General features: G+C 38.6%; 2 protein-coding genes across 40 annotated transcripts in view; one reads left to right on the forward strand and one right to left on the reverse strand.

Moving 5' to 3' along the window:
- Positions 1–21539, reverse strand: part of PTPRD (protein tyrosine phosphatase receptor type D) — a 2322816-nt gene that overhangs the window by 460865 nt on the left and 1840412 nt on the right. The window lies entirely within an intron of this gene.
- Positions 13712–21539, forward strand: part of LOC139039412 (uncharacterized) — a 75922-nt gene continuing 68094 nt past the window's right edge. Inside the window, exon 1 of the mRNA XM_070480161.1 lies at positions 13712–13869. Coding sequence (XP_070336262.1) covers positions 13712–13869 — 158 coding nt within the window. The remainder of the gene's footprint in view (positions 13870–21539) is intronic.

Here is a 21539-nt window from a genome sequence, read left to right on the forward strand (position 1 = left end):
ACTGATCTCCTTTAGGATGGACTGGTTGGATCTCCTTGAAGTCCAAGGGACTCTCAAGAGTCTTCCCCAACACCACAGTTCAAAAGCATCAATTCTTTGGCATTCAGCTTTCTTCACTGTGCAACTCTCACATCCACACATGACCACGGGAAAAACCACAGCCTTGACTAGACAGACCTTTGTTGGCAAAGTAATGTCTCTGCCTTTTAATATGCTGTCTAGGTTGGTCATAACTTCCCTTCCAAGGAGTAAGCGTCTTTTAATTTCATGGCTACAATCACCATCTGCAGTGATTTTGGAGCCCGGAAAAATAAAAGTCAGCCACGGTTTCCACTGTTTCCCCATCTATTTGCCATGAAGTGATGGGACTGGATGCCATGATCTTAGTTTTCTGAATGTTGAGCTTTAAGCCAACTTTTTCACTCTCCTCTTTCACTTTCATCAAGAGGCTCTTTAGTTCTTCTTCACTTTCTGCCATAAGATATTAATCTATTTTTAAAGCCTTCTTGGTAATTCCAACATACAACCAAAGTTGAGAACTACTTGAGAATGGTCTCATTTGAGTTACTAAAAAAAAAAAATGTTCACTGATGTATATTTATCCACATGTATTTGTATATATTTGTCCATGTATAGAACAAGATCCTAAAGGAAATATATTTAACTAAAGATAGTGAAGACTGGAGGGCAAAAATAACTTACCCCTTAACTTTTTTTCACAATGAATATACGTCATTGCTCTAACTCTCTCTCAGGAAGTTAAAAGGTCAGGAAGAAACAAATACAAATTTCTCAAATAGTTATAGAATCTGGAGGAACAAAGACAGTTACTACTATATGGCCTTAATTTGCATCTTTAACAGTTACTGAAACCTTAAGCTACAAAATGACAAAATATTCAAAGAATAAAAAAATATTTAATTAACACTATAAAAGACTAGTCTTTCTGATTTTTTTCTTTATAAATCATTTTTCCCTTAGTTCTGATGATGTGAAGTTATCAACTAAAGTCCTACACTAGAACAAAAAAATAAAATAAACCATGCATAGAATTTAGAACATGGATATAGAGATAAAGCATTCTAGCTCTTCTTTTAAGATACATATAAGGAAACTGTCACAGAATAAAATACTTGCTTAATAGTTTGTAAGAGACTAGTACATTGACTTACTTATACTAGTCCAATACTATTCCCACTGTATAATAATACTGTATAAGAAAGATATACTGCCCATGTTTCTAGGGTGGGGAGGGAGACACGGCAGGGAGGCATGGGGAAGGTGTTCATTCAAAAGGAACCAATTCCATCCTTTGCACTAAGATAGGCCAAATTTTATCACTGAGTTGTGAATCAATCATCAAGGATAATATACTATGTAACAGCTGAAATACTTGAATCTCTAACATCCACGGTAATTCAGAAAGATGACAAAGCAGGTCCATGTATAACATTTACTAAAAATCATATTAGGAAACATTTATATGTCTACTGTCTGAGTTCATTCAAAATTTCTTTATTTACTCAGCCACTATTTATATGCCTTGTTTAGGTTTCTCACAATGCTACCAATGTACAGAGAACTAAATGGAAATTGCAGAAGCATAATTACAGCTGGATGAGAATGTTAAGCATTCACTCTGTTTTAACCTGAGAGTGTCTGGGATGAAGAGCATCATCAATCAGTATGTATCAAACACTCACAGGATACCTGATTTGGCCTAGGGAGTTGACAGTAAAGACATCTGTAGTTGTGTGGATTTCCCTTCTCGAACTTGATGGAAAACTGCCAAAAATCTAAAATGATAGGTTAAAAAATGTGTCCCCCAGCACTTACTTGAATACAAACTTTAATGAAACAGGTTTTCTTCTAAAAATTAGCTTTCAGTGTGAAAATGAAATTGCTCTACTGTGAGGATACTGATGTCAGAAGGAAAGGAACAGTTTTCTTCAGTTGTAAAAAAAAAACTTTTTTTTTGTTTGTTTTTTTTTTTTTACTGTTGTAAAAGAAAAAAGCTAATTTTTAGAAGAAAACCTGTTCCATTAAAGTTTGTATTGAAAGGTGGGCTTCCCTGGTAGCTCAGTTGGTAAAGAGTCTGCCTGCAGCATGGGAGACCGAGGTTTGATCCCTGGGTTGGGAAGATCCCCTGGAGAAGGAAATGGCAACCCACTCCAGAATTCTTGCCTGCAAAATCCCACGGACAGAGGAGCCTGGAGGGCTGCAGTCTATGCAGTTGCGAAGAGTTGGACACAACTGAGCGAATTCACTTAGAAAAGGTTATGGTTTACCTTTTCTTTAAAAAGAAAAAAAAAAATAAAGAATTTTTGCTTACAAATGGATGAAATTCACACTTTGATTCTCTTGAAAATTACATAGAAATCCAACCCTAATCCCTCACTCCCAGTTCAAGGATGCCAGTAATGACAAGCTCATAGATACGTAAAGGGTTAAGGAACAGATATTCAGATACACAGAAAACAAGAAGTGGTCTGCAAAATGCTAATGTAGTAATTTATCTATGATTAGAAACAGTTTGCTTCAAAGCATCTCCTCAATGTGGCATGATGGTATAAGAAGAGAAAGAGGATCAACCGTCTATTCTAACCCAACAAAATAATTAGAAAAAAATAATGAGACGATTTCCTCAAAGAATAAAGAAATAAGTGCAATGAGTTCTGTCTATATTCAAGGGTAATTCATTTTCTTATCATAAAATATGATTTCTTTGAACTGTATAATATGGAAAATTCAAAGATTATTAGACATCAAACCCTCACTCTAGGAAACTGATGGAGAAGCTTTCATTGAATCTAAAGTCTTACACTTTAAACTCAAAGAAAACCCAAAGAGAGATGTATTTGAATATCTGGTTGACTTTTTTTTAAGTTGAATACTTCCATGGAAATATATATTGTACTTTTTAAGAGAGAGAGAGAGAGTCAGTCTGTGGTCTGTGTGTGTGTGTGACACGCGCGCGCATGCTCAGTCTCTCAGTTGTGTCTGACCACTTAAAACGCCATGGATTGTACGCTGCTTGGCCCTCTGTCCAAGGAATTTTTCAGGAAAGAATACTGGAGTGGGTTGCCATTTCCTTCCCCTGGGGATGTTCCTGACTCAAGGATCGGACCCACATCTCTTGCGTCTCCTGCACTTGCAGGCAGATTCTTTACCACTAAGTGCCCCATGGGAAACTCTTTTAAGTACTGTATATTTTCCTAATTATTTTCATGTAGTATTTTTCTAAAATATTCATATTAATGGGCTAAAACTTTAAATATACAAACTCAATTAAAAGGCAAAACAACAGAAATCTGAACTGTAAGATTTAATCAGTATTCTGTGCTGGATAAAAACTAATTGCATATTTCCCTTCATAAGTCTTTGTTCTTTAAAAGCTGTCTCCATTTCAGGTAAGTACATTGATTTGTATAATGTCTTTTTTCGTTAATATTTTCCTAGTTTTTGGCAAAATACTTCCCATTATAGGAAAAATTACAAGAATATATATATGTCTATGTATGTACATCCACATAATACTAAAGACCGTCACTGTACTTTTTGTGATTTTCAGAATTTATAATCAAGTATTCTTTTAATATATCAACTAATAGCATTTTACCTGTCATAGTAAAACATGAAATATATCTTTTCCCACGAGTGACAAGTGATGAATTTAAATCGAAGTAGCAATGTGTATGCAGTAAGAAACACTTAAGGACCTTAAGAATTTCCAGTGTAAATCTTGGCCCTGATTTGTCACTGGGGAATCTGTGGGGTGAGTATAGGGATTTGATATTTGCTTTCCTGTGAAAAATTACTCAAAGTTCCAATGTTGAAAATAAGAAAACAGTATCTAGAGGATAATTATGGTAGAACACTCTTCTCCAACAGCATGCACACATACACATGCTTAGTGACAAGCATTTGACCTTTGTTCAGATGATAAAACTAGTAGCCACAGCTTGAGCTGTGTATGGCTGAAAACTGTCAATTCAAGCATCAGTCATGTCCTACCATCACGTCATGAGGCTGCCCAGAAGACCTTATTCAGAACACAAAGATCTCAGTTTACCAAACAAGCAAAACTGGATCATAAACCAAATAAATGGGCTATTCTTCACAAAGCTTCATCAGTTACTCAACACTTGGAAATATCAGAATATAAGACTTATATTAACCACCGAAAAAAATCTATTCCCTCTTAGAAAAACAAATGACAACAACCCAACTTGATGAAAGAATTCTTTTGTTATTCCTTTTCTTATTGTTTCTTTTTTGGATGGTTTCTATTACTATGGTTTCAAGTTCGTTAATCTTTTCTTCCATAATGTGTTCTTAGATGTTTACTCCCACCCAATATGTTTTCACTTCAGATGTCATAATTTTCAACTCGAGAGATCCCTTCATGGTCGTCTTAATATTTACATGTTTCTACTTACTTTCTGAACACAGAATACAGCTGAAAACTTGTTTAAACTTTCTTACCTGCTAACTCTAACACCTATGTCAATTCTGGCTCAGTTTCAACTGACTGATTTTTCTCCTTATCAATATGAGTATTATTTTTCTGCTTTCTGATAACTTTTATTGGATATCTTATATTGTTAATTAGATATCTGATATTTTCAACTGTTGATGATAATATTATATCATTAATTTCATTCTGTTGGATGTTTTTGTATTCCTCTAAAGACTGACTTTTGGTTCTGGGATGTGATTAAACTTCTTGGAAACATTTTGATCCTTTGGGTCTTGCATTTATGATTCATTAGATGGGATCAGCTCAGGATTTAACCTTGAGAAATTGTTCTCTGTTTCTGAAGCTGGATCTTTCTGAGTACTCAAGCTTTCTGAGTATTCAACATTCATGGTACCCCACAAACGATGGTATTTCCTTTCTGGTTGGTAGAAATAGGCACTATTCCCTGTCATGTGCCCCTGCGGGGATTGTTTCTTTTAATACTTCTCAGTACTTTTCTCTCGAGCCTGCAAAGTTCCCTCACATACACTGTCTGGTCGCCTCTCTGTTGAAAGTTCAGTGGGAGCCTCTGTAGATCTCTGGAGCTCTCTGTGCAGCTATCTCATCTCTGGTCCCATGTCCTGAAAACACTAGATGCTTTAGTCTCCCCTGACTCTCAACCCCGCTCCCTCAACTCAGGAGTCTGCCAGGTTTCAACAGGGTTCCCATATCCCCATGCCACTTTCCAGAAATTCTCTCAAGGGGGTCACCTGGAACAACTGGGGGATTAAACACTGTTGTTTCATATATTTAGTGTGCTTTTGGTTTGTTTCAGGTGGAAGAATAACTTGGACTCTTATCCCACTTCCCCAAAGCTAAAATCAGAATTATCTATTCGTAACTCCTATACACTTCATTGAATTTCCATCACTAAAATAAATTCCAAGTTCCTGAGCCAGACTTAGAATATAACTTCATAATTTAAACCTGTCTACTTCTCTAGCTTCTCTAAACTTCTGTCACTTACTTTCAACAGTCATAGTTCACAAACAAAATGAGTTACAGTTTCACATATACAAAATATTCTTCGTACATCTGTATTTGCTATTCCCTCTTCAAAGAATACGCTTCCCTGTCTTAGTGACTGAGAAAGTCCTTCTCATTCATAAATAATGAACACAGATGCACCTCTGTGTGAAGCTCTCCTTCCCCAACATATGTGGAACCACCATCTTCCCTCTCCTATGCTCCCACCCAAAGAGGGGTTAATCAGCCCTCCTCAATGCACAAGAAAATTTAACATCCCTGTTCCTACTAGCTGTCCATTACTTTGTACCACAGCTATATTTTAAACATCTTACTTCCCTAGCTATGACCCTGGAAAGCTCCTCAGACACTTATATTCTCTCATCTGTAAAACAGAAATGATACAGAGTGTGGAAAATTTGGGGCCTTTAGACTTGCTCAGACACTAAAGAATCTACCTATAATGCAGGAGATCTAGGTTTGATCCCTGGGTCAGGAAGGTCCCCTGGAAAAGAGAATGGCTACCCATTCCAGTATTCTTGCCTGGGGGATTCCATAAAAAGAGAAGCTTGGCAGGCTACAGTGCATGGGGTAGGCAAAGAGTCAGACACAATTGAGCAACTTAGCATGCACACACAGGTTGAATGTATTTTAAAACCTGTATTAGTTACGTCTTCAACTACTGCATTTAATCCATTTGTCTTACAGATGGTGGAAAATTGTGAAAGAGATGGGAATACCAGATCACCTTACCTGCCTCCTGAGAAACCTGTATGCAGGTCAAGAAGCAACAGTTAGAATTGAATGTGGAACAAAAGACTGATCAAACTGGGAAAGGAGTATCTCAAAGATGTATACTGTTACCTTGCTTATTTAACTTATGTGCAGAGTACATCATGCAAAATGCCCAACTGAGTGAAGCATAAGCTGAAATCAAGATTGCCAGGAGAAATATCAATAACCTTAGATAAGCATATGACACCACCCTAATGGCAGAAAATGAAGAAGAAATAAAGAGCCTCTTGTCTTAAGAAGTTGAAAAGAGAAGAGTGAAAAAGGTGGCTTAAAACTCAACATTCAGAAAACAAAGATCATGGCATCCGGCCCCAACACTTCATGGCAAACAGATGGGAAAAAAATAGAAACAGTGACAAACTTTATTTTCTTGAATCCAAAATCACTGTGGACAGTGAGTACAGCCATGAAATTAAAAGACGCCTGCTCCTTGAAAGAGAAGCGATGATAAACCTAGCCATTGTGTTAGAAAGCAGAGACATCACTTTGCTGACAAAGTCCCGTCTAGTCAAAGCTATGGTTTTTCCAGTAGTCATGTACAGATGTGAGAGTTGGACCATAATAAAGAAGGCTGAGCACTGAAGAATTGATGCTTTTGAACTGTAGTGCTGGAGAAGACTCTTGAGAGTCCCTTGCACTGCAAGGAAAAAGCCAATCAATCCTAAAGGAAATCAACCCTGAATATTCACTGGAAGGACTCACGCTAAATGAAACTCCAATACTTTGTCCACCTGATGTGAAGAGCCAAGTCACTGGAAACAGAAAAAAAAAAAAAAATAACCCTGATCCTGGGAAAGATTGGGGGCAGCAGGAGAAGGGGGCAACAGAAGATAAGATGGTTGGATGGCATCACTGACTCAGTGGACATGGGTTTGAGCAAACTCCAGGAGACAGTGAAGGATGGGGAAGCCTGGCATGCTGTAGTCCATGGGGTGGCAGAGAGTAGGACAAGACAGAGCAACTGAAGAGCAACAACCTTAAAATTGGGTCCAATTACTATCTTTTCAAAAAAAAGTAGTAAAAGTGCTACAGGGAATTTCCTAAAATAGGAAAGACTTCAGTGACTTCGGGTGATGGATAGGGAAGCCTGGCATGGGATCCTGGGGTCACAAAGAAGCCTGGTCCATGGGGTCGCAAAGAGTCGGACACGACTGAGCAACTGAACTGAACTGAGAGACCGCAGTGCTGAGCTGACAAGACCAAGCTGTAGGGAGCCCTAGACCATGCAAAGGGTTTCATCATTCTTGCACATTCTTGTGTACAAGGGTCATGAAACTGCATGTGAAGAATGAAGCAAAAATATACATACGAGAGGCGGGCAATAATTGGGTTACTGATTAAAGAAACACTTATTTACATGGTGGCATATATTATCAAATGAAATAACAGTGAACCTAAAGAGAAACAGGAATTTCCACCCACCCGCTCTATACTGCAGGGGTGGGCAACGAAGGAGAGCAATATTTGGTAGTGAATCACAGACAAAAATTAATCAGCCCGTGTCCATTAGCTGCTGTATCCACCAATGCCTTAAATGAAGCAGACACTCTAACGTCTTTAAAAGGAACTTCTAATCAATTGACTATATTGGTATTTATAATACATAGCTAGGAAAAAGTCAGAGCAAAAAAAAAAAAATTCAGAGCAAACAGCAGAAGGTAAAGCACAATTTTAAAAAAAAAAGTAAGGGAAGAGGTGTTTTTTTTCCCCCTGAAAGGGTCTGTTTAAGCTTTGTTTACTTTCTCAGCAAGAATAAAAGCCTTGGGCGACATTTAATTAAAATGCTCCCTAAGCTTTCATGCTTCCTGAGGCCATAAGACTGGGGACACTGAGACATTCTTCTTGCTGTGGCCTGTGATGGGAACAAGGATGGATAACTCTGAACTCCCTACACAATATGTAAAGGGAAGCCATTCCCCCAGAAATGCCAATTAGGTAAGACACCATACATAACAGGTGTGGAATAGATGCACTCTTTGGGTTAGGAACCAAAAATTGCAAAGGCCTCAACCACATACTCTTTATATGATCTCTATTAAAAACCAGCAATTTCTAAGAGGCAAAAATCTGTAGGCGTGAAGGATTGTATCAGTGCTATTAATTTTTATGCACAGAAATAGCAGGGCACATCATTTAGGCTGCACAATTCAAATCCTGGTAGCAGCCAAAATTTGTGAAGACTGAATTTGAAAATGATTGAATTGTTGAAAATTATGAGTTAAAACAAAAAGAAGTGAAGTTATGGTTTTCTGAGGGTTCTGTCTTATTTACTTTTAATTATTAAAGGCAGACAATAGCAAATGTTTAACATAGACCATCATAGAGTTTCCTTGATTCATCAACCAAACAGAATTAGGGAAGCTCTGATGGAAAACTAGAAGCATCCAGATGTTAAGACAGTAATAAAATAGGATCAGGTCCTAGGTGAGCCATGAAATTGTGCTGAGACTCAGTTCGCTATGGGCAAAATGAATGTTGCTGAAATTAAATGAGATACTACAGGCAACAAGCATTCAACAAAACAGCAGCAACAAGGTGATGATCCAAGATGCTCTGTAAGATTATTCTAGCAATCATATATGTGATATCCACACAACAGAAGAAATGGGAGGCAGGGACTCCATTTAGGGAAAGAGATGTCTAAAATGTTAGAATAGTTGTTTTTGTGTTTTTTTTTTTTTAAGTAAGTCCTATCCTTTAAATTGGGGTTTCCCAGGTGGCACTAGTGGTAAAGAACTCTCCTGCCAATGCAGGAGATATAAGAGATGCAGGTTGAATCCCTGGGCCTGGAAGGTCCCATGGAGGAGGGCATGGCAACCCACTCCAGTATTCTTGCCTAGAGAATCCCAGGAACAGCGGAGCCTGTCGGGCTACTGTCCATAAGGTCGCAAAGAGTTGGACATGACTGAAGCAACTTAGCACGCACACACGCACTCTTTAAATCATTTCAGTTTTCTTGTTAAATTAATACATTTTAGAATTAAATTTAAACAGAAGCATTGGCCAACTGGCTAACAAATTAACACATTTGTCCTTTATATTTCCTTCTGGGGAAAAACAGGCATTAAAGGGAAAATGAGTTCAGGGCACAATAGCAGTAATTAATTAACAGCAAGACTTTTACATAACCGTGCAAATAGTTGACAAGCCTCCTTCACTAAATGTGTTAAGAAAGATTATTTTGTTTTCTGTGTAAAAAATTTCTGTAACTTAGGAAAGATAATAGACCTGGCATTTTTGCTTTTAAAAATTACCCAAAACTGTCCTGAGAATGTGTTTCCTATTGTGAGCAAGCCATACTTTGATTTTTGTAAGCACTTAGAAATCTTATATAACTTACGCATCTGTAATCTAATCATCAGTGGTATAAACATCAGAGGTAAAAGAGAGATGATCATAAATTCAATTTCATTGAAATCCTGTTTACTACACTTCCTGATTTATGTAGTCCTACATTCATTTAACCTAAGATATTGCCTGACAGGACCTAATTTTAATGACTGGACTCAAGGATAGTATATAACTCTTGTTTTTTATGCAATTGTCATCTCACATAAAATCCTTCCCACAATTCATCATGAAAACATCCTTAACATGAACTACAACAGAAAAAAGAACTCTGAGTACATCCTGAAGTATTGACCAGTCCACAGAGCATCTTATAGAATAAAGCTTTCAAAATAAAAGGTGATGACTCTGATTGGGTTATTTACTTTCTCTAAAGAAGTAATTCACATAGGCTCTCAGATTTTAAACAACTGTGTCTTATGTGCTAATACCCTGCATTTCCCTCTAAAAGTTTCATTCCACTTTTTAGTGTTTACATGTTTTCATTTCTATTCACATATATACACATATACTTACACACACTCTCTAATTTTAGGCTAGCTTGACAGGCTAGATCACCCAAGCTGATGTACAATGTGTAACATTTTGACATCGATAAGCCAAATCAGTAATAAAATGTATTCCCTGCTTACAACCTGAGATAATTTGCCTTTTGATTGTCTTTTGAATCATCAAGCCTCCTTCCTATTTTCAGCCTGGCAATATCTGCCACAGTCCACATAGCTCAGTCTCCTGTAACTGTGAGATGCTCCCTTCTCCTTTGGCTAATACAGTGACAGTATCTGGACAGATGACTGACCCCAAATCTAACCAGCACTGAAGAAGCATCCACACTGCAGGATCACTGGTCTCCTGTTCTCACCCTTACCCTAGATCCTGGGCCACAATGTCCCAGCCCCAAACGACCAACTTGGCTTTGTTAATGGAAGCACTACTGAATACCTAGAAGATGTTTATTCCATTGTTTGCCTAAGTTTACAATTCATCCTGCTTTCCACTGGAAACAGAAAGAACATCTGTGCTTAGAAAGAAGATCAGTAACACTACATCAAGGCATGTAGTGGCTACAGAGACCCAGGCAGTCTGAATTTGTGCCACCCACTACTCTGGGACTTTGGGTACAATACTCATCCCCTCCAACCCTTGGTTTTATCACTAAAAGTGGAGATTATACAATACAGGGCTCAGAGGGCTGCTCAGTGGGATCAAAACAGGTAATGCAGGTAAAGAATTCACCATCGTACTTGGCTCATGGCAAAAGCTATTTTATTACCACCACCAGCAACAAAACTACTACTTTTCAAGAGTAGGGTAAAAAGCCAAAACTGTGATTCTTTATTACACCTTCACCCCAAATTGTTTAACATATGAAATGATCCATTCTGAAATGAAGAAGTAATGGAGAAGGGGACAAGACAAGATCACAGATAAACGTATTAAGGGGGAGGAAAATGAGCCCCTTTAGCCCATACTCAAAACAATCTACCCACATTTTACAACAGGAGATGGACAGGAAAGCAGGAAGAGGAAGAGGGGAGGGAGGAAAAGGAGGGGAGGGAAAGAAAGAAGGGGAGAAAGAAAGAAAGAGGAAGGGAAGACAGAGAGAAAGGAAGGAAATGAAGGAAGGAAGAAATGGTGAAAAACTACTTAATGATCCGATAACCAAAATACAAAGTGAAGCAACTTTAATTCATCCTGCCTTTTTTTTAATACACAGTGTATAGTTCTATTCTTTTCTAAGCCTCTTATATCTTCAACCAAGGCAATGGAAGCCTTCTTCAACCCTTTCTTTAGGAACTAACAACCTTCTCCCACCCATCTCTTAGCCCTTCCAACCTCACAGGTCTTCAGGGAAGATAGGCATGTCAGAGGGAGGGAAGGGTCAAAAAGAGACAACAAAGAATGTGCATTCCCAAGGTAAATTTCCCTCCCCTATTTAGGGATAATTTAGAGCTGGCATTCACCAATCAAGGAGTGTCAAACACATCATTACAACTACAAATACCATTACCAAGCCCCTCCCCACCACACACACATAATACACAAGTCAAAATGTCACTCTCTACTGGTTATTTCAAACTTTCCATTTAATCAGCACAGTAAACAAGCTTCTGTGCCTCAGGCTGGCATTCCACAAACTCAGCCAGATCCTGGGTTTTGTTAAGGCTGCAGTCAGTGGGGCCCCAGGAAGGCATATCTGCTCACACATTATGTGGATGATTTTTTTTTTTTTTGTCCTAGGGATACTTCTTGAACAGAGGGTAAGTTCGACAAGAGATGACATTTAACTTATACACACTTTAATTTCCTTGGGTTTGGATTATCTGTGGTAGGTAACCAGGTAACCTATTACTATTAACTGTAACATTCTTTTACTCTCACCCCACAATGTAATATCAAAAGCCCCAGTGAGGGCAGGGAGTTAAAGTGTCATATATTCAGTCTTAAGCCTCTGCTCCAGTTCTAGGAGTATCTGGAAAACATCTTCCTTCTGGGGGAAAAACTAAAATAGCATCTTCCAAATAAATGGAAATAAAACTACTCTAAATTCACCAGACCATAATTATAGGCACAAAATTATAAAGTATAATATTCAGCGTTCAATAAAAAATCGAGTCTATTATTCCACCACACCAGATCAGACCCCTATTCAACAGGATCTCATTTGATAAGTTCAGGGGCTGTTTCAAGTCCAACCGTTTCCCTTTGAGATGAGACACAAACATGTAAAAATATTCCTTAAGCATCAATCCTGAGTGCACTGTGCCAGGCACTGCAAAGGACTGCAAAGAAGGAGAACACTGTTGCTAAACTCAGGCTTACACGCTGTCAGGAGCCTCCTGGTCTGCCCCAGGACTGGGTGACAGCTCCCTCAGACACTGGGGATTAACTTCTGCGACACTAGAAGAAGCGGTGCCCAAAGGTGTCCTAAGACAAATGTCCGCAGAAGCTTCTGCTGGTCCAGCGTGCTTTTATTCTTTGCAGGAGGTACCTGAAGTTACCTCATAGTGAGGTGGGCACTTCAGGGTCAATCCCTAGAAAGACCTACTAGAATCTTGGGCAAGGCCTGATGATCCTCCTTGAATGAACATGAATAATCGTGTCTGACCTTTAAGGCCAAGAGATACTGTATTCCCAAGAAGCCCGAGATAAGTAAATAGAAACAAAGAATCCTAAAACCCAGTTTACAGACGCCAGAAAAGGAAGGAGACGGTGCCAAAATTAAGCTTGGAAGCGGCTGGATACATATCAATTCCTGAGTTGTGTTTGCTTACAGTATCTCCTGCACACACTTCTGCACATCACAGACTTATTGATCCACCGTGGTCAGATATTGTAAGTATAAATTAACCTGCTCCACTGAAAAATGCCCACAGGAGCCATTCAACTCTGAAGAAATCTTCTCTTTAGGTTTAACTGTAATTACTAGAAGAATTCAATGGGAGGGTGGGGGATGGTGAGCTCCGATTTCCCTGATCACTTCTTACAGCCCTGATTAAAAGATTCTGTAGTACACGACCAGCCCCACGCCCTGCCTTGGCACACCTTCAGACTGAAGGAATCACGCAGAAATTACAATATCTTGCAGCAGCCAGCAATCAGCTGTCAACTTATCTAAAGAATCTCAGGGGTTAAGGGGCTGCTTTTTAATCAACTTTGGCAATTCCTCTGGAAAGCTTAGAGGTGGTTTCTGAAGCCCAGGGTGAGGCGACTGTTCCATATGAGTTAAATTTATCAGTTCCAAGGATGATAGCCTTAGGAGATAAAGCTACTAAGTGAAAGGAAAGAGAGGTGGTCAAGAGATCTGCACCCCAACTGAGGAAAAGAAGATGTCAAAATATTTACCAAAAATGAAAGGCAGGTTGTTAACGTTAGAGTACAACTAATTAGTACAGGAAAACAGGGAGAAAGTATTACACAGGAAGGAATAAATAGTGAACCTCTGTATTTTGCGACCAATTTCTAAACTTTTAAAGGTCACACAGAGCACTATGCTAATATTGTGCAATAATGGACTCCAGGGCAGTGCTTTAATTAAATGAATTCCAGAGCTCTCTGAATCTTAATCAGACTGTGCAGGGGATGTGGGAAGGTCAAGCCGCAGAGCAAATGATGCAAGCTATACTTACACATTACACCGAGCACCCTTTCCCCAAAGACGTTCAGCGCTTTAGCTTTAACGTCCTAATAATTTCTGACAAGGTGAAAGGACCTTCCACTTCACTCTGTATGTCTAACAGGTATGTCCAGCAAGTATGTCAGGCCCATGGTCAGTCCAAGAGCCTTTCCAGTAAGTCATTTTATTTAAACGTATGGTGTTTGCCGCCAACATTGTTGATTTCTTTTAATAACATGGCTAAGACATGCCTGATATACTCCTTTCAAGGACAAACATGAAGAGGAGCTTCAACTGATCCAGGGGTGAGATGAGGATGCACGAAAACAGAAAGACTTTATACATCCTCTTCATACGAAACCCAACAGCCTACAGAGTCAGAAATAATCTCCAAATCCGTAAGCAGTGACATTTTACCTCAAAATAAGTTTCCACTCTAACCTTTGCCCATGCCCATTTTTCTCTAGCCCACTGAATCTTACCAATCCCAGCAACAAATAGAAATGCTCATAAAGGTTAAGAATACAAAAATGTACTTATAAAATGACCGTAATAATGTTTTTTTAAGTACGTTTGTACAGTGACATTCAGAAATGAATGTAGAATGATATAAGTAGAGCATAATCATACATTAATTTTCCACCATAAAATTAAAGACTCTTCCTAGTGTTACAAGTCATCAGTTGCTGTCGTTTTTGCTATGTGCTCGGTTCTGTGTTACGGCTTCTGCCGGGGCTCAGTGGTAGAGTCCACCTGCCAACGCAGGAGCCGTGGGTTCGATCCCTGGGTCAGGAAGGGGGAAGATCCCCTGGAGAAGAAAATGGCAACCCACTCCACTATCCTTGCCTGGGAAATCCCATGGACGGAGGAGCCTCGTGGGCTACAGTCCCTGGGGTCACCAAAGAGTAGGAGAGGACTTAGAAACTAAACTACAACAAGATTCTGTGTTCAAACTTGGTACATACTCTCGTTTTATCTCCTAGCGACTATTCTGTGAGATAAGTACTATTTAGTTCCACTTCACAGATTAAGACACTAAGACTTGCTGAAGTTAATTTGCCTAGGATGACACAAGGACAAAGGTGGAAATTCAGTCTCACCACACCAATCATTCCGACACTGCCTCAAGGTGAAGTCTACTGTAGGTTGAGAGTGGCCAGTGGCTTGGTCTCCTAAACTGTTAAGGTGACAAATGACTCCATTCCATTTTGATATTGCAGTACTGGTCTGATGACTGGGTTATCCTATCATAGGCCTTTCACTTATATTTTATTCCTCTAGAAATTCTCAGACAGCGCAGGAGAGAAAGTAAAGAAAACACATTACTTTCCAAAAATGGAAAAATTAAAAAAAAAAAAAAAATTAAAAAACTCGAGAATCGACACTTCAATATTTATGTTAACCCACCAGTGTGATACATCTTAACATATTTAAGGTTTTGATTTTATTCACACATTCTGCTGTCATGGTATTTCACAAAAGGTTTGTGTGCCTGACCACTAATGATAATTCATCATATATCCTAATGCTTTCTTACTGGGACTGTAAAACAATGAATTAGCGACAAATCCCCCACTCTTTGCCCCTTCAGCCCTTGGAGTTTAACTCCTCTCACATTACAGTATTTATTGAATTTCCCAGCCAAACGGTGTTCTGCTCCATAAAATTCTGACAAGTGGACTCTGCCAAGCTAATAATGGCTTCATTCTGCTGAAATAAACTTATTTCACTGCGGCAAACAAAACGACATGACCTGGAAAGGTTATTTTTAACTGGGTAATGACTCAGTCCCAACCAAGCATTTCTCTCAAGGTTCTCCATTTTAAATAAGTTACATTTCTTCAATATAAAATCTATGCTATGATGCGTGCTCTTGCCTGTCAATCTTTCACAACAAAGTAAAAGCAGATGTTGTCTTTACTTCAGGTATTTGATTCTATTGTTCAACAATTTGGTCTGCTTATTAAACTATCCCCAAGGATCCTGGCATGGAGAAAACCTCCAGAGAGATAAGATGGCATAAAGAAGCAAAGTCCCTTTAAAGCAGAATCTGGTTTTACTGCATTTTTTTTCTTTTAATTAAACAGCATCAAAAACTTTCAATTCTGCGTAACTTTCAGAGTGTGCCTCTAAGAAATAATTAGCTTTGTTATCTCCCTGTTTTTAAAACAGGAGTAAATATTGCCAAGATTGCTTAGTCCATTTACCAAATAAAGGTACGCCAAGATAAATTTACCTACATTCACATGAGTTAACATTTCCCTCTGGTATCTTACATATTCCATACCAAAAGTGTCAACTTCTAAAAAGTTTGAAAAGCTAAACAAAATTTCCTTCCTCTTGCCTTGATGTTTTATAGTTATCATCCACATCTCTTTCTCTTGCACTGCAAGCATATCAAGAATAAACAAATGAACACACGGAAACAACTGCTATGATAAGGTCAAATTTCTCTTCAAGTTTCAAATGATCAGGGACTCCGAGAGCACCAGTACAACAGCTGGGATCTTGTACCAACATGCTACACCCTGCCAGTCCTGCCTTCTGAGACTAATAAAAGAGAAAACCCTTGACAGCTAACAGCTGGGCTCCTTATGAAGCTGTTCAATAGAAACGACTAGGCCTCCCACAGCCCACCAAAAATAAGGGCTTGGTGCATAGACAGAAAAATGCATGGGAGAGGAGCTTCAGTAAGGGGGAGTGTACATTTCAAAGAGAACTGAAATAAGACGACAATGAATAGCAGGGAAGAGGCTAATCAGTGGAAGAGACACCCTGTCACATTCAAATCTGGCACAGCTACCCAAGATGCAGGAGTTTCAGAGCTGACTGTATTGTCACTTTGATTAGTGCAAAAGGAATCATGCATGCGTTTTAATCCAGTCAGGATTGCTGACTTCTATTACATACTATGAGCTACAATTGGAGACAAAAAAAACAACCTTCTCAGTAAATTCATGTAGTCATGGTTCCATCCAAACCACAGTAAACATCCTGAATACCCTTCTGATGACCTACAGTTTGTATTCACACTTGCACTAAGGGGAACTAATCTGAATGGATTTGCCACTGCTTCCTGCCAACTCCTCTGCCTCCATATTGATGTCCTTCCTCAGATGGGCTTTGACTACCAGCGTCAACTCCCCTAGTCAAAACCACGTCACAGAGTTCTTGTCAACCGGCTTAATGAATGAAGTGGCATAAAATAAAACCTCACTGAAACAGGATCAGTTCAGTTCAGCTCATTCAGTTGTGTCTGACTCTTTGCAACCCCATGAACCACAGCACGCCAGGCTTCGCTGTCCATCACCAATTCCCAGAGTTTACCCAAACCCATGTCTATTGAGTCGGTGATGCCATCCAACCACCTCATCCTCTGTCGTCCCCTTCTCCTCCTGCCCTCAATCTTTCCCAGCATCAGGGTCTTTTTCAATGAGTCAGTTCTTCGCATCAGGTGACCAAAGTATTGGAGTTGCAGCTTCAACACGAGTCCTTCCAATAAACACCCAGAACTGATCTTTTTTAGGATGAAATGGTTGGATCTCCTTGCAGTCCAAAGGACTCTCAAGAGTCTTCTCTAACACCACAGTTCAAAAGTATCAATTCTTCTGCACTCAGCTTTCTTTATAGTCCAACTCTCACATCCATACATGACCACTGGAAAAACCATAGCCTTGACTAGACAGACCTTTGTTGACAGGATAAGGTTAAGGAAAATAAACAAGGAGTGGTTATGTTGGGATTTTATTAAATTACCTACAAGCCCCGAAAGTCCGGTAAGTTTAAGGTAAAGCTTCCCACTAGGCTAGTTGAAGTTATACTCAATATAGGGATGGTACAAATGGAAACTAGCAAATATATAAGGGATACAAAATTCTCCTGTAATGTATTACCAGGTTAAAAAAATACAGTTTCTAACACTCCTAATAAGGAAAAAATGCTATTAAATCTTTTTCTTGAATATCATGTGCACTTTAGATCGTAAAACAGAGTCATTTCTTTTTTTCCAGAGTCATTTCTAATCGCTACAGGTGGATAACAAACATCAGACAGGAAAGAGTCTGAGAAGCCTTAATTTGTTGTGAGTGTATATGTGTGTGTGACACACACTGTGTCTGCAAACACAAACACCTTACTGCACCAACTCAGGTACTCACCCACAACATGAGGGCAACAATATGAAAGTTTAGTATTACTGTGGTAAATCACCATGGCAGAATTCATAAACCAAGTTCTCAGAGACAACTAGTTTGCTGTTTAGTCACTAAGTCATGTCCAACACTTTGCGACCTCATGGACTGTAGCCCACCAGGTTCCTTTGTCCATTGGACTGCCCAGGCAAGAATACTAAAGTGGATTGCCATTTCCACTAGTTCCTGTTTTGAGTATGAGTTTAGTTTTGATAGACAGACAATTTGGAAATTTCCCCCCAATATCCTGTAAGCTCAACCTAAAATTACTGGAATGTGGTCAATACTGTAGTCATTTCTACTTTTGCAGGTATTAGACACTATCTCCTTTTGAGATCTGTCACAAAAAGACAGAAAATGAAAAGTTTAGATTTCTGTATCTGAATCCTCAGGAAAAAAGTGTATATATTTTCATTGACAACTAGGAAATTATTCCCAGTGTCTGAGACCTAATATTTATCTTAAGGTAGATAAAAATACTTATTTCAACTGTGACACCCAGGTTTCTGCTGAACAACTATAAGGCATGGTAAGAAAACCATTCCAAACAGCCCAGAACTTACACATTCCTATGGCTGTTGAACCCTTTACCATGGTTACCTTGGGAAGCTAGATATTCATGATGCTTAATGAAAACTGTTCTAACAATTCAGCACTACCATTTGAGAACAATCATCTGCTAGTTTTATTTTGCTTCTAGTTTCTCTGCTTGAGCCACAACAATATGGAGTCAAAGATGCTTTGATTAACATTGCTTCTTCAATATGAGAAATGGGTACTAACCCCCCAAAACATTCTGCATTACTCTACTTAATAAGCATGATAACATTCTCCCCACTTCATTCAGAAGAGTTTTGTCTTCACATTTCTTTAGCTGACAAGTTCAGTTTGTGGGATTTATACATTTTTCTAGTCTATTAGTGTCCAGAACAGGGGTGTGCACAGTAATGCATATTGCTACAAAAGATGTTGAATAAAGCCTATAATCCATCTGGAAATAGCTCATTCCTCATAGAAGAGTATGCAAGATACCAAAAGCTAGGAATGATAAATGAAGAGCAGAGAAAGAAGACTGGAGTGGTGAAAAGAGGGGAGCAGCGTGAAGAGGAGGGAAGCACAAAACAGGGCGCAAGCAAACACGAGTGGGGCACCTTCTCCAGGGGACCTTCCCTACCCAGGGATCGAACCTGGGGCTCCTGTACGGCAGGCAGATTCTTTACCGTCTGAGCCACCAAGGAAGCCCTTTTGCTCCTTAGACTTTTCTTTTTTATTATTTTAAAGTTCTATCTACACTGTCATTCCCATTTAAAAGTTGCATTTTGTTAACTTTGGAAAGCAAACGGATGCAGTTTAGTGACTGTCTGAAAATAATTAATTATGCCAAAATAAGGCAGAATTTCCTTAATAACAGGACGTATTGAAAACATTCTGTGCTTGATCACATCTGTTATGTTATTCTGCATTGAAAAATCATTTAGGACAATTAGCAAGAAAAAAAACACTTATGAGTAGCAACAGTCATGGTGGAAAAATGTTTACATAAGATAATATTTTTGAATTTAACCTAAAGATAATTTTCTTAAAATAAAAAACAAAAAATGTTTTGATAGAGTATTTATAAGAACAAGTACTTACAGTGATGACATTTCTTAAAATTCAAATTAGCTATCATTGTTTTCAAACACAAAATCAAATAAAAATTTATTGGGAATCTTAGTCTGAGTCAAACCAATTGCTTTAACATATAAAACTCATCTTTGAAGACAGAATTTATTTAGTGACCAACTACAAACTCAGAAGCTGATGCAATGTGCAGTATAACTTGGGAAGTTTATGGGAATTCTAATCAAATGCAGGTAAAATGTCTCACATGTTATAATGTTCTCCTATTGCCAATTTCATATTCATATTCATTGGACATTATCCGTGCCACATTTTCACAAAAATAACTAGCTATCTATGTCTCATATATAGCTAAAAGAGACCCACAAGTAAGTCATTTCGATTACTTGAGGCAACTCTAAGAGGCCTCTGTGGCAGAGGAAGTCAACTGACCGCCTTTGGAACAGCTAAGAAAGCTCCAACAAATATTCCATTTTAAGGGCAGAATCTCAGTCAGAGGCTCTACTGGTAAAAGCACCGGGTAGCAAGGACATCTTCCATGCCTCACCTATTCATCCAGTAACTGGAGAAGCTGCTTGCTTCTCCCCATCACCCACATTTTACAGGAGAAGCTTTCACAGTTGATCAGCACAGAAGTGATCACCTGACCCAAAACGTCCCAGTGAAAACGTGGGACATACATGGAAATAAATTCCCCACAGTAACTGTGCATTGGTATGTAAGGCTCAAGAATCATCAGTAGCCGTAATTTCAATTAACCTGCTCTGCAGAGAAACACGTGGGAATCAGATGTGCAAAGAGCAGTAGAATTCCAATCTGGCTAGTTATGTACGCACTCCTATCTTCTATTTCGGCACTCCCCAACCTTTTTGGCACCAGGGACTAGTTTCATGGAAGACAATTTTTCCACAGGCCAGGGTGAGGGGAATGGCTTCAGGATCATTCAAGTGCATTACACTTATTGTGCACTGGGTCTCTAATCCAACGCCACCGCTATCTGACAGGAGCTTCCAGTCCACGGCCCAGAGTTTGGGGAACCCTGTTCTGTGTTTTTGTTGTTGGCCTTTTGTCTTTAGATAAGTTCAGATTAAGATTTTGTTGATAACTGATTCCACTGAGAATTTTAAAAGGTGATTAGGTAAGACTGAAGCAGCTCATTATTAGTAGAACATGAAATAAATTTAATAAGTCACAATCAGAAACATTTTTAAAGTAAAATAAAATAGAATTGGCCACACATACTGAGTAAAAAATTCAAATCCTTCCTCACACTATATACAAAAATCAATTCCAGCTGAATCTGAATACCTAAATGTGAAAATTCACACTATACAGCTTTTAGAAGAGACTAGAGAACACCTCTGGAGCTGAAGAATAGAAAAGGATCTCTTAAACAAGATACAAAAAGAACTAACCATAAAAGAAAAAACTGGTGAGTTTTACTACATTACAATTTAAAATATCTTTCATCCAAAGACACTAATAGTATCACTAAAGAGTGAAATAAAAGCTACATATATTGAGAATATACATATGCAATACATAAAGCTTACAAAGAATGGTATGCTGAAACTGTAAAGAACTTGTACAAATCAATGAGAAAATGGTGCCAATAAAATTTAAAAAATGGACCAAAGGCTTAAACAGGCACTTCACACAGGATGAAATCCACTAGCTAATACACATAGGAAAGGGTATTCAAGATTCAACCCCACAAACATGCAAAGAGAAACTTCAAAGAGATACTACCATGAATTGGTAAAACTGACAAAAATTTAAGTCTGACAATCGCAGGTATTGAAAATGATGTAGGACAACAGGGATTTCATACATGTAAACTTGCAAAACCATCTTGAAAAACAGTGTGGTGCTATCAAATGAAGCTGAATACTGCATATCCGATCTCATGACTCAGAATTTAGTAACTCAGTACACACTACAGAGATATGTGTGCTTATGAATCCCAAAATAAAGACAAGAA

This window comes from Odocoileus virginianus, chromosome 18, assembly GCF_023699985.2.
Source record: "Odocoileus virginianus isolate 20LAN1187 ecotype Illinois chromosome 18, Ovbor_1.2, whole genome shotgun sequence".
In the NCBI taxonomy this organism is placed as follows: Eukaryota; Metazoa; Chordata; class Mammalia; order Artiodactyla; family Cervidae; genus Odocoileus; species Odocoileus virginianus.